General features: G+C 33.6%; 1 protein-coding gene across 1 annotated transcript; it reads left to right on the top strand.

The window, feature by feature from the left end:
* The first annotated feature begins 1,922 nt into the window (after positions 1-1,922).
* LOC125673803 (scavenger receptor class F member 1-like) lies at positions 1,923-4,272 on the top strand. Its single transcript, XM_048910629.2, has 5 exons — positions 1,923-2,013; positions 2,431-2,556; positions 2,746-2,829; positions 3,174-3,298; positions 3,842-4,272. Exons 1-5 carry the CDS (start codon positions 1,923-1,925, stop codon positions 3,857-3,859), a joined length of 444 nt encoding a protein of 147 aa, XP_048766586.2. The 3' UTR covers positions 3,860-4,272.
* Positions 4,273-14,547: the final 10,275 nt, after the last annotated feature.

Here is a 14,547-nt window from a genome sequence, read left to right as displayed (position 1 = left end):
CCAAAGTGAATGGATTATGTTGAAATATGAGAACTATAACGCAATAAAATGAAAGGTTTTAATAAAAATATTAACGTACACTTTAGCACAGATCAATTGAACAGAGGAATCCACATCATTTGAAAAGAAAAAAGTTCTACATATGACACAGTAAAAAACATCCTAGTATTTACATAGATTAGAGACCAGACTTAATCACCATACACACTTGCTTCTTCAACAACAAAAAATGGAAAACGCAAATAGTCCTATCTAGGAAGCATTTATATCTAGTGATCAGTCACCCAAAAAACTTATTTTCCTTAAACACTACTCTGATTCCACGCACATGTACTCTGGACTTGAAATAAAAATATGCTGGAGTTCCTTGATGCTAACATCGTACTCTTTGATGATCAGGTTTTCCGACAGACTTTTGTAATTCCAACGATCTGTGCCCCTTTGTTAGCTGACCTGTGTTATAGCCTTATGAAGCAAAGTTTATACCAAAGCTTCTACATGAGAAGAAATATATGTAGCCTTCAGCTTGACATATAGGTATATCGAAGACATTTATATATCAATGATGATCATGTTCATTCATATTTCGATTCGATATGTCCCTGCGAAGTGTAGATAAAAGACAACACATACTTCTTATCATCCGGTTTGTACTTCGATATTTTATTGGAAATTTATATTTCTTAACTGATTCAATACAGGAGATTGTTTAACGTCAATGTTGTATGGTCAGTTTTTGAATTAAGACAGTCTACTGACAAACAAGTTGATGTTACAGACTTTCAACAGTCTCGTATAATGTCAACATTTCGAATATCATATAGTCGTTATAATGATCTAGTTTGCCAATACAACCTATCATTTGGTCAGATTCCAGCTGGCGTGTCTCATACCGATTTAAGACTGTTCTTGGCACACTGATTGTGCCTACGGACTACCCTGCTTTCCTAATGAAGACATAGGGTTCACTGTGAGTGTGACCTGTCGAGAGGGGATGTTTGCTACTCCTAGGGACCTGATCCCACCTCTGGGGTGTCTGGTAACTTTTTGATTTGTATTCCATGTGAGAGTTTCATTTATGGTTTCTATCCCATCACAGTACGGGTATAGGATAGGATTTATACATATAGATTGTAGAAAGGACAAACGCTTTACATCAACTAACACAATCTTTCTTATGCCAATCAAAATATGAATTTTCTTTCTGGGCCCCAATGCTCCCTCTCTCTGAGAATCATGATGAATTATAGTGCTATTCTTGATAAACGTTTACTAAGGTTCAAAGGTCCAAAACCCTGACCAATACTCTGAAAATGTCAGTTATTAAGATTAACAATGTAGAAGGTAGATGGAAGCAGAAACAACTTTACGAAAGCAAAGACAATTATGAAAATAAAGGCAAACCTAAGAAAATCACCCAGAGGAAAAGTTATCAGTGATCAATATATTGATTATTATACAGAACACGAAATTAAGATTAGAGCAAACACATATTCCCTAGATACACCAGGGGTGAACCCATTTTCGTAGATGGAATAAACATCTCCTGTTGACTGGTCAAACCTTCTATGAGCCATATACATGTATCTACTTAAATACCACATTCTGAACATTTTCAAATGAATTTGTTCTACGTGAAATGTTGCAGATAAGGAACAGTGAGCAGTATGTTCCTTGTCTGACATGAGTAGAGATTTCTATTTATGGTCAACATTTTTGAAAAACAAAATCAGAATTGATAAATGTTGAACAGATGAAAATGATTTTCAATTAGTGGGGAAAATTTTAGTTGAACTAGTAATCACTCGTGACTTATACTTGGCCGCAGTGTTTTGTTTAATCCATGTAAAGTTCATATATAGTGGTGAAATTGATAACACGTAAGTAAAACGTATCATTTTAGATTAGACATAACATTGTAAATGTCGTACAAAATAACGTGTCTCCTAACATTGTATCTTATCCTAGAAATTAAATTAAATTCATTGATTTGTAGATCGAAAGCAGAAATCGGTAAGTGACAAAATAATGGACGCATGGAGAGATGGAGAAATGGATTGAGATGGAGAAATGGATGGGTAGAGGAATCGTTTATTGAATGAGCGAGAGAGTTGATTGGTGAATGAATGGAGACATAAAAGGAAAATTAATCGGATGAATGGATGCATAGATCGATGGATGAAGATGTAAAACTTATACGCTGCCAATTTTGATGCACCAGATGCGCATTTCGACAAATAATGTCTCTTCAGTGATGCTCCACCGAAATGTTTGAAATCCGTAATAGCATTGAAGTTTTAGAGCTATTATAGCTAAGAACAGCGTGTCAAAAAAGGTGGGTGAAGATATGATTGTAAAGAAACATGAATAAAATTAAAGGGTGCCCATTGTTTGTTAATAACATGTATTTTCTAGTTACAATACTTTTAGAATGCCCACCAGGGTACATTACGAACAACTGTACTTTACCGTGTCGATATCCAAGTTTTGGTCCAGCTTGCCAAGAGAAATGCAATTGTAAGGAGTCAGACTGTAATAGCGGAACAGGGTGTAAAGGTTTACGTTTCTTGAATATTGACCTACTTATTGGCAGCAGAATGTGACAATTACGAAAATTACAAATTTTAAGTAACAAATAAAAGCAACATGAACTTATTATTATATTGAATTGACTAACGAGTGATTAAAACATGTCCTATAGTTTCCAAAAGGTCGTTTCCATGGTAAATCTTATTTCTATTTTAGAAGACGTTGCAACTTTATATCCAGTTTCCTCTTCACGAGGTGAATTGACTTCTTCTACACTGCCAAACGCCTTAAACATAACAAGTATGTGTACTGTATGTTGCAAGACATTCCCGAAATGATAAACTGTTATCTTTTAAGTACACTCATTGATATAATTTTACCATCTAAGATTTGTTTAAGAATGATAAAAAAGGATGAGTAGAAATCATAGTTTGATTTCTGTCCTACCGAAATATTTCAGACTTCAGATATCCATCTGTGAACACCATTGCTGTTAATCTTCATTTTTGAATTTCTTCGTCATGTTTACTATCTGTGTTGAACATCAAGTGACTTCGGGACACTAGTGTATATCAATGATGTTGGTACGAATGCAAACGTAAATGATATGTATTTCATCTTTAGTATGAAGAATATATTTGTAGTCTGTCCGATTGGTTATTTTGGTGAAAAATGTGAAGTCCCGTGTCGTTTTCCAAATCATGGTAATGGTTGTCAGCTGAAGAACTTTGTAGTCATATTCATGGATGCTCAACTAACAACACGCATGGTAAGTTATGACAGATATCCCCTATCGGCATACATATATAAAGACGTACCTAACACATCTCGATCAATATTTGCGATAGGCTTAAAAATTGAACCTCAAGCACCAACAACGGTACCTATCATGAGGACTTCTATAAAATTGTTAGGTAAGTTTTGGGAATACCTACATATGATCTCTATTCACCCTCCGAAAACCAAGAGTACAATTGTATGTTGTTATTTTCATCAATGAATATATATATATATATATATATATATATATATATATATATATATATATATATCTGAATGCCTTTCACTCTTACACTAAGACAAAAACCAGTGTATTCGCAAGAAAGAAACAAAGTGAATACCAAAGATGAATATGAGAAACGGCTCGCCTAATTTTGATTTAATTCGTGATTATATTGCTTCCACAAACAACCTAGACATCTTTTATGAACAATAATTCCTTCGTGCTTTTGGTGACATAACTGGCGCATTTGATAACCACTTTTGATTTCATTGTTGACGCTTTTAGTAATTCTCAAATCCATCATTTTAGATACCCAGTGTGATGTAAAGATGTTAGGGGACAACAGAGGCAGGGAATCCAGACTACTTCGTGGCACGATAGGAATGGCATGTGTGGCATTGGTTTTCTTCACAATATATTGCTCATTAATTATCCTAAACAATTCAGAGGGAGTATAAGGAAGAAAGAAATCATCGATGCCTAACTAAAATTTGAAGTATTGTATGTTGAAATAGACGTGTCCGCGCAATCGTATATGAATTGCAAAAGACACGAATATCATTTGAAATATTGATCCATTGTGTATATGTGTAGGTTGAATAATGTTTGTGTACGTGGACTCACTTATGTAACCATCTGTTAATATAAATGCACTTTGTTATATATATTAATCCATAATTCATATGGTTGCAATAAATTACAAACAGAATCATTATGTCTTATGATATTTTAAAATGTAATTATCACTATTGCTTAGCAATAATTATTTCTTTCCCCCTCAATTTGTTCGTTTGTTCCTTGGTATGTTTGTCTTAAAATGAAATATATACAATTCAATCAAGATCAAGCAGGAAGTTATCATTGATTTTTTTGTTTGTTGACTTTGTTCTAGTTTTATATTTCAAAATATTAGGAAATAATTACATGAAAGGTGAATATAATGAATATTGATCAATCTCATAACTTCTATAACGAATACAAAATAGAGAGTTAGGAAAACACGGACACCTAGATATACCAGATGTGGGATCAGTGAATATGAGGAATAAGCATTCCATGTCAACCGGTCATATTCGCTGTTAGCCCTATATCTTCATCAGGGAAATGGAGTAATCCGTAATCAAATCAGTGTGTCAAGAATGGCATAACGATCGGTGTGAAACACGTCAGAGAACATTCATTCCAATGATAGGGTGTATTGACAAAGTAGATAATTTGTAAAAACCTTAGAATGTGTGACATGCTGACTTTATATGAGACGATTGAAACCCCTCCAGCGTCACCTTGTTTAAAAATTGCGTATCGAATGATTATATTTTTCAAAGTCTGACCAGGTTTAATTTTATTAGACCAATTGAGTGAAACAGATTACTTAGACAAAACTTGTTTTAATCCTTCCTAAAATTAATAGAACCTGACACAGGCCCTAATATTATTTCTAAATATGTACAAGCATGTTACTATTGTTTTTCAAGGTCATTTTTTTTCACTTGAAAACATTACAAATTAGATTACTCTTTATATTACAATAAGTACGTACGAATCACCCACTACCAGAGACACCTTCAGAGCGTTGCGACATTGAACCGAAAGTAGGACTACTGTGGTGTGGAGACTGCGGTTTTGAGGAAAGGGAAGAATTATATTCTGAAGCACTCTAAAGGTTTCGATAAACTACTATTTCGGGACTTTTCCAAACACGTTCTTTGCATGAGAAAAAGTGTAAGTATCTGAAATAAGTGCGCCATCCTGGAGAGTTTTCACATATTTATCCTCTAAATGTTTTCTCAAATATTGATGAACAGATTCTTTAAATTCTTCTACTACGATGACATGATCAAAGTTTCTAATTGTGTAACATAGAGATGCTGAAGAAATGTAATATTATAGAAAATGATTGATGTTAATTGCAAAAATGTAGACGAAAACAATGCACAGTTAAGATTGACCAATTTTATGGTCGTTATAACGATCTAGTCTGTTAATACAACCTATCATTGGGTCAAATGAGGTCTGACATGTTTCATGTCCATTGTTAGGCCGTTCTTGACACACTTATTTTAACTCCGTTTACCTGATCAAGATATAGGGCTCACGGCGGTTGTGACCGGTCGACAGGGGATGCTTACTCCTTCTGGGCACCTTATCCCACCTCTGGTATATGCAGGGGTCCGTGTTTGCCCAACCCTCTCTTTTCTATTGTTTTAGGAGTTAACAAATTTTCACTTTAGTCAGAGACTCATTTTGGGAAAATGTGTGGTCTCACAAATCGTTCAGAGTCTATGCATTTCCATAAATGTGTAGTGAATACGATAAACAAAATTATTGTATAAACTCTTTGATATTTTGAAATGATTTTATCAATTCATTCTTGAATTTTTGCAGACATTATATTTACATACCAGAACTGCCATTATAAATATATATGCTTATAATCATTGCATAAAATTGTAAGGAAAAGACCTGTCCTCCTCTAGTGCTATCATGGGTTGTGTATATATTTTATTCTACGTGCGGCATTATCCTCTTATGACAGTACTTCAGAAATAGACATGTATATCTAGTTTTTCTTCTTTACATATTCTGCTTATTGATACATAATATATATGTAGTTTGTCCATTGATATATTTTCTATGTTCCATATACTATAAATGAATATGATTATATATATCAAGGAAAAACACAAAACTTTCAAAACATTTTATATAATATTTTACTCAATCATTTTCTGAATCTGCCATGTGATTTACAATGTGCATGATAATGCAAATTATTTTGATATATGTGACAGAAATGTTGAGAATATGCATGCATATCTAATGAACATTCTTTCTTAGTGTTGCTATGTGCTGAAAACTATTGTCAATTTTGAAAAAAAAAAAGAATCAAGGAATTGAAAATTTTGAGCTGGAGATTACTTGATATGCTTTAACAATAATTGATTCAATCAAGGTGATAATCCACGGGGTTCAAAATTTACTCGCTACAAGAAAAAACGTGACCCAAATATAAACGTCACTGGAAATATCTCAGAATATATGACACTAAAATTAGGCTAATCATATAGCGAGCATGAATTATAAAGAATATTAATTATATGAAATATTGTATTGGTGATTCAAATTTATACACCGAGCAGTTAGTACCAAATTAATATTTATTTCACTCGGTTTATGGTATTTTCAGTTTCGTTTTATTACATGTATATCAAAATGTAAGAATCTCCGAACCTTTCGTTACAATCAGAGGGTGTTCAAATATTAAAATTTTAAGTGCTTTGTTTGGGACTATTGAGTTACTCCAATGTTTGGTACATTGTTATGGCACAGTGATGTGACTTTAAGATCCGCACAATCCTGGTATTAATGTAAACGTTTTACTCTCTCCGACTAACATAGCGCAGCATTATTGTTAACAAACTTTAGCAAACGTTCAATGGTTCAAATGTATTTCAGCAATGCTCTCAAACGTTTGGTCAAATGGCAAACCATTTGGGATACATATATTTTTACGACAAGGAAATATATTATAAAAGTAACTGTCACCGTTTTGTACATTTTTAAATGACGCGCACACCTGTTTCTCGTGTGATATGAATATGAATTTTGATCCCTTTTATTATTAACATTTTCGAAAAACAAACATTAGTATCCATTTACGTTTGATAGATTAACATGATTTTTCATCAATTTGAATTGTTTCATTTAAACTAGCAATGGTCTCTACTACATATGCAATTTTAGCATTTTGCTTTATGCATATACAATTGATCCATTCTGGTGATACTGATTTTACGTAAGTACATGTACTAATTTTTAGATGTAATTCAGATATAACATCAACTGGCTTTATATTCTAATTTGTTTTTTTTTTTTTTTTTTTTTTGGTATTGTGATGCTTTTGTCCTCAGGGTTTTTTAATCTGAATAAAAGTTCAATTCAATAAGTATCTGTGATTTATGTTGTAGAAAGGAAACAGAAACAACTGGTAAGTAAACAAATGGATAGATGGTTGGAGAAATTTATTGATGGGGAATAAATTATTCAGTGGGTGAATAAATGGGTGAATCGAAGGATCTCTTGCCTTCTTTATTAGTAAAGTCTTGTCTTTACAATTTCTTGTAGAATGTCCACCAGGATACACTGGAGAGACCTGTGGTATCCAGTGTCGATACCCCAGCTTCGGTCAAGCTTGTCAGGATATATGTCATTGTACGGAAACAGAATGTGACACCGTCACAGGATGTAAAGGTGCGCGTTTTTAGCACATTGATTTGATTAATGGTATGACAAAACATCATTTTGAAAAATCCAGCTACCAGATTTCTCACTAAAATTTCTAATGACAAGTGTTGTATCGTTCTATGAAAACCAACGAGTCTAAGCTTTAGAAGATGCACAACTTAATATCAAGTTTTCTTGCGAGTTGAGTTATTTACCTCACATGTTTGTCTACTGAATGTTGCAGTTTTAAATTATGCATTCAGATCTCCTTTAATGATACTCGTTGTTCTAATGATAACCGTGTTCAATTTTAATTCAGATTAACGAATATAGAAAGGAATTAATGATATTACTTATATTCAGTGACTTGATATTTTATGTCTTCTGAGTCACTCAGGTGACATATTGCAATATGTCTGCGTCCGTTGTCGTGCGTCGTCCTTCGTGCGTCGTCCGTCATGTATTATCAAACTAAATCGTTATAACGACCGTAGAAATGCTGACTTCAAGCGAGACTGTTGAAAATTCTGTACCATCAATTTGTTTGTCAGTAGCCTTCATCGATTTAAAAACTGACCATAGGAAGAAAAGTTCTTGTGTATCGAATCAGTTGAGAGGTATAAACGCCATATCCAGGTGATAATGGAATATTGCTACATTAATATGGGAAGTTGACGATGGAGAAGCTGAAATCATCCCGTTTCTCATACAGTTGAGTTTGCCGTCAGTCTCTACTTTCAATGAAATCTATAATATCAGAATTTAGCTTAGACATTCTGAATAGTATTTTGTCTAGATATTTAGTCCTTGGGATTAGTGATACTTTTAACTAGTACTCAGGTGACTGATAAGATATGTGAACCTCTTGTGTGTCTTTTACAGTACTTTGTTCTGGCATTCATATTTCTAGTTACAATGACACATTTCACTATTAAGATGTCCAGACATTAAAACTGTTCTCTCCCTCTCTCCTTATTCAGAACTTTTGTGTAACAAAAGTATAACGCTAAGTAATACGAATGCTGTTCTGTCATCTCAAATACAAATGAACACTGTGTATCATGATCAATACTTTTTTGTAGTCTGTCCGATTGGTTACACTGGTGATAAATGTGAAATTCCGTGTCATTCTCCAAGTTATGGTGATCGTTGTCAGATGGAATGCAGTTGTGCTGAGGAATTTTGTAATTTTACTTACGGATGCTCAACTAGCAGCACACTCGGCAAGTTATTTATATTTGTCATTTGTAATCATTGTCATTTTTTCTGCCCAGTAAGCCTATATGTGTACTTGATCTGAACATATTTTAATCTATGTAATAGATTCAAGGAATGGACATCAGACCTCAACAAGGACAGCTATTATGATGACTTCTATGGAACAGACGGGTAAATATCAAGCTTGCGAATATGTACCTTCTATTCTATAAAATAGTTTAAAGTAACTTCTTAACATATTTGATATTTTTTCCTCAGAGATAGTACTAAGACCATGCGGTGGATGCACTAAACATCGTGGGAATATTTTTGAATTGAAAACGAAAACAGTTTTATTCATGAGCATTGTCGCATTTGGGGTTTTGGCGTTTATCGTCTTAATAGTCTATGCTTACACCTTTTTCAAAACACCTACAATAGAATCTGAAAGTCTTCAACATGGAACTGAAAATAACGAGGACAGTGTTTATGAAAAAATCTGATTCGGCGTATTTCTTTAAAATGTTGTTTGATGTTCGTGTTCTTTGACCAAGTTTTAGACCAAGGCATGCTACTCATAAATAAGTTAATGCCTCAGGGGATTCAACACACTAGATTGCTTGCATATAAATTTTAGCTATAGATTACTCCGTTTATCTGATCAAGGTATAGGACTTACGATATGTGTGATTGGTCAGACCGGAATGCTTACTCCTCCTATCCACCTAATTCCACATCTACCTTCTCCAGGGGTACGGGTTTTCATACTCGTAATTTTCTATCCTTTATAGGATTTATTGATTGATCACTTTCCCTTATCTTTATTTGTTTTTATTTAATATAGCGCATACCAATGTTTATCTGTGAGATAATGAAACAAATTACTGAAATTCGAAACAGTTTAATCTGCATCTTAATTCATTTCAATCAAAACTTGTCACAATGAAAGTTAGATTTAGAAGGACACATTGAAAGGTGGATTCGATGAAAGATGCAGAAAAAGAACAACAATCATTCTCGCAAACCTCATAAAGATGACAAAATTACGAGTAGGGCAGAGATATCCCCTGGAGACGTAGGGGGTGAGATGAGTTGCTTACGAGGAGTAGCCATCCCCTGTTCACAAGTCACACCCACAATAAGTCATTTATGTTTGTCTTTTTTATGTTGAGTAGATGAATTAAGACACGAGGGTTCAAATCAGCGTTCGGTTTTTCTTTTTAATTTTTAATTGCAATAATACCATTACGCCAACAACTCTATCAGTTCTGTGTGATTGGTTTCTAACCTATTTTTGTAACGTAAAGCTAACCCGATGCTATATTACGAAAAGTTTTCTTGCCTTAAAAATTCATTCCCGATTACAAACTATTTCAACGGATGATGACAGTAAGGGATTTCTGTGTCAGATAACTTCGTTGATATCGATTAAGCCATATGTTTGGTTTTCCTTCATTTCATCAAGATTTGGTATACCAATATCAAAGTCCCAGCATTTCATTATGTCTTCATCTACAGTAGCCTAGTAGTTAGTGTGCTCGTATATCAAAACGGATTTTCGCCTCCTCTGCCGTATGAAACCAATTATGTTCAACAAGGCAAACGTCAACGTCCCGTTCCCAATTGCCCGACATTCACAGAAGGTCCAGTGTTAAGGTAGGCGTTGGCACGATAACAATCCGTCACTGCTAGGGTCATAAGCATAATGCATTGGTAAAAATGAACATTTCCACAAGAATCATCCTTTGTATCAGAGTCCTTCTCAGCCTGTATTATGGGATGTGAATTACTTTATTAAGTTTTGTATTGTACTAATATATTGTGTTAGAATCATTTTTGTTGACAGGTAATGACAGCTTGTGTTAACATTCATACATCTATATGCCTTGTATTCCACTAGATGAGACGGTGGTAATCAAATTTATTACATAGATGAAAAAACAAAAGAGCAATGTTTTTATTAATTTTATGTCACAGAATCTCTAACCTACAATATCAATCTAGAAAAGCCAATTACCAGGAAAGTGACCCTGACTGCCTCTTCAAAGCTATCAATAAAAATCGTTAAACACAACGCTCGATGTCGAAAAATATAATTTGTTTCTGGGATGTGGAACACAAAAGGAGATTATCTTGTATACATATGCCCACCATTGTTCCCCCATATGTGTATATGCACGCATTGTTCTGTTTTTAACAACTTGCTTAACTTTACGATTATATTACCGAATCAGATTGTTTGTAAATATTATCTAACGGTTGTGTAAATATGTTGTGGTGGAAATTATTACTCGATTAAAATGTTGTTGCTCATTACTAAGATGGCATCATCGTCTGTTCGTTGATTCATATTTTGTTTAACATACTGCAATTCATATAGTAACAATCATAAATGTTTACAAGACTGCTTCCAGAACTATCTCCTAGTTTCAATGCATCATTAATTCTGATTCTGTAACAATAATCCCCATTGCTTATCATTTTGGACGGTAGACTTTTCACACAGTTTGGCAATATTATGGTCGCATGATTAAGTGAGCGCCGCGATACATTGGACGTCTCAGTATAGTATTATTTTGGTTAAATCCCATCACGTTTTCTAATTCAGACATCTATATATTTAGTGCAAGCGATGTAAATTTCAGATAAACGCAAATTGCATTGACTGCAACATTTGAACTTTTCTCCTCCCTGGATACGATATAGAATTCAAGATTATGTTAGACATTTAATACGATGTTTATCTCCCAACACACTGGATACTTGTTTTACTTTTTACCAGCAATTAATCATTTAACCCGTCATTTCCCATTTCATACTTAAACTTGTACGGCAGACGTTTTATAACATAGGGGAGTATTATTAGTACCGCCTCCTGTGAATTGAATGAAATAATATGTATTGAATGAAAACATCATTTCCCCCCCCCCCCCTCTTTATTCATTTTACATAAAACCAGGGGCCTTTGGTTGGGAATTTCATTTACAGTACCCAATAGCATAGGTGTAATGACTTGGAATTGTAGTTTAACTCTTCTGTAGTCCCCATATTTATCTCACCATCTATTGGTAAACTTACAATGCTATAAGTCACGGGATGTACAAGCGCATCAGCAGTATCCTGTCATTGTTTCATTAAGGATTTTAAACAAATAAATGCATTGCTGAATGTAAATATTACTACACAAGAAATACAAAACAGACCTCAACTAATTTTATTTGTTACAAGAGCCAAAACAGAATATGTTAGAAGATCTTTTATCATTTCAGCAGCAATTTTATGGAACTCGTTACCAGATTTTATAAGAAAATGCAAAACTGTCACATCTTTTAAATCAGCCTATCTAACACTTTATTTTGATCCTCAATGATAATCGTGTGTTTAATGTCCCTTTTCATTTAGTTCTTATCTGTATGTATATAAATTGTGATATTTCCATGTTTTATGATATATGTTCTGGATATGTATATATGTTACAGACAATGTAAATGAATTTATATAACTAATTGTGCAATCATGTATGAATAAAGGATATTATCATTATTATTATTATCATCATTAAAACAGCAGCTCATCAGCGACTCCATAATCTATTTTAACTTTTTGGGGATATATGAAACATTGATTGTTCCTTTACCTAATCAAGATACGAGGCACATGGCGAGTGTGAACGGTTGACGGGGTATGCTTGCATCTCTTAGGCACCTGACGCCATCTCTATCATATCCAGGGGTCTGCGGTTGCCTCTATTTTGTAATCCTTATAGGATTTATGAGATTGATCTCTGTTCATGATGTAACACGTATATCTTTAAGCAAATATATAAATATATGTGTTTGGTGTTCTTGTGTTTGTGTTCGGATGAAGATGTTGGCGTTTTAGTATATTCTACATGACATTATGATGTGTGTAGAAATATTTGTAACGATTGATGCTGAAAGGCTTTGATTTGGTGGCGATCGTTGTATTATCTCTTTTAAATTGCTGACTCGCACGCTCTACAATGTCATTGGAATCGTATATAATGATAATAATAATATTACCATATTTATATAGCACCCTTTTCATAACCTACATGTATGTATGCTCAAAGGTGCTTTACAATTCATAAATACCTTACTACAGAATTGTACACATAATACATAGAAAATAAATAAAACATTAAAAAGCAATGATATAAAAGGCGTTATCACATGTAAGCAGTCCGTAGCTGTACCTATTCTGATGAAAACACAAGATACTTGTGAATGTATGTATATGAATATTATAAAGTCATTAGCAATCAATAAGTCACAATGTTAAATTGTTTGAGTCAGTATTTGACGTCAAAATTCTAAACATTTAGAATTAGGCAAAATACTTCTTTGTTGCCATTGTGTTTGTGTAAAAATATCATGGTCATTTCTTTGTCTGTTTCTGTTTTATATTTACATATTTAATCTAAAAATTAGATAGTGATCATGGTTGCTATGGAAACAGGTACAATTTTATCAAGTTTGGCCATTTTCTAGAATTTGGTAGTTTTGGCACAAAAGTTGAATATAAAAGATTATGAATAATCTTAAAATTCTAATTTTCAAATTAAATTATAAAACAGATCCCATATTTGTCATTTAAGAAAAAAATGAATAATAGACAATCCTACGTGATTTTTTTAATGGAACAAATTTGTAAAATTGTGTTTAAATTCAATGGTTTTTATGTCTTAATAACTTTTATTCGCATCCACCTCAAAGAAAGTGACACAAGTTTTTAAAACAACTAATCTATGTTCTTCATAAATCTAAACTAAAACTTTTGGGAATCTGCCTATTTCATACAATTTGAAGTGAATGATTTATGGGGGGATGCATTCTGTAACCAAGAGTTATTCCCCTTTGAAACTCTTCAACGTGATAAGGCAGTAAAATTACATAGACACACATATACTATGGCGGGATAATGTCTTACTGCATGCTGACAGAAGTTTAGACGAAGACATATGGCATTCAAAATATTCTCTCCACTCACCCACACGAAAGAAGAAGGTGTGATAGACATATCTCCGAGTACCAGCGTTCTAGTAATACAGGTAATTATTCTATTTACTTTGAGATCCATTCACAAGCCTAGAATTAATCAACTTGATCACAATCATTTGATGTCAAATGTTTTCATAGACATTGTGTACAATTATGGATTTCTCTAGATCTGCCAATACCATGGCACATATGATGTGCGTGCATGCTAAATATTCACCCTTCAACTCGCCACTGCTTCAGTTGTATTGATATGACGTCAAAATGTAGACTGTGGCGTCACACATTACAGTACTTAGATCTACTTAGGCCTAATGCAGCACACTTTATTCTGTAGGGGATCGTATGACTAGGATGAAATTGAGATAATAAATGCAAAATCGTTATCATTATTTGTTTTATAATAGAATGAAGTAACAGAATCATAAAAAATCATAGATATTTATTCATTTGAAAAATGCATGACCTTTCGTTATTATACATATTACATAAAAGAAAAGAGACGCCCTGTTGTGATTAAGCCATTGCATACCCCCCCCCCCCTCCCCCCTCCGCATTGATACATGCCAAAACATT

The sequence above is a fragment of the Ostrea edulis genome, chromosome 3, assembly GCF_947568905.1.
Source record: "Ostrea edulis chromosome 3, xbOstEdul1.1, whole genome shotgun sequence".
Classification (NCBI taxonomy): Eukaryota; Metazoa; Mollusca; class Bivalvia; order Ostreida; family Ostreidae; genus Ostrea; species Ostrea edulis.
This window is presented reverse-complemented; position numbering and strand designations above follow the sequence as displayed.

What these genes read in the sequence shown, in the direction of transcription:
- LOC125673803 (XM_048910629.2), top strand. Translation starts at nt 1,923, where the DNA reads ATGTCGTACAAAATAACGTGTCTCCTAACATTGTATCTTATCCTAGAA. An exon ending in TAGATCGAAAGCAGAAATCG is followed by an intron (nt 2,014 to 2,430) that starts GTAAGTGACAAA and finishes CAATACTTTTAG; the next exon opens with AATGCCCACCAGGGTACATT. An exon ending in AAACGCCTTAAACATAACAA is followed by an intron (nt 2,830 to 3,173) that starts GTATGTGTACTG and finishes ATATATTTGTAG; the next exon opens with TCTGTCCGATTGGTTATTTT.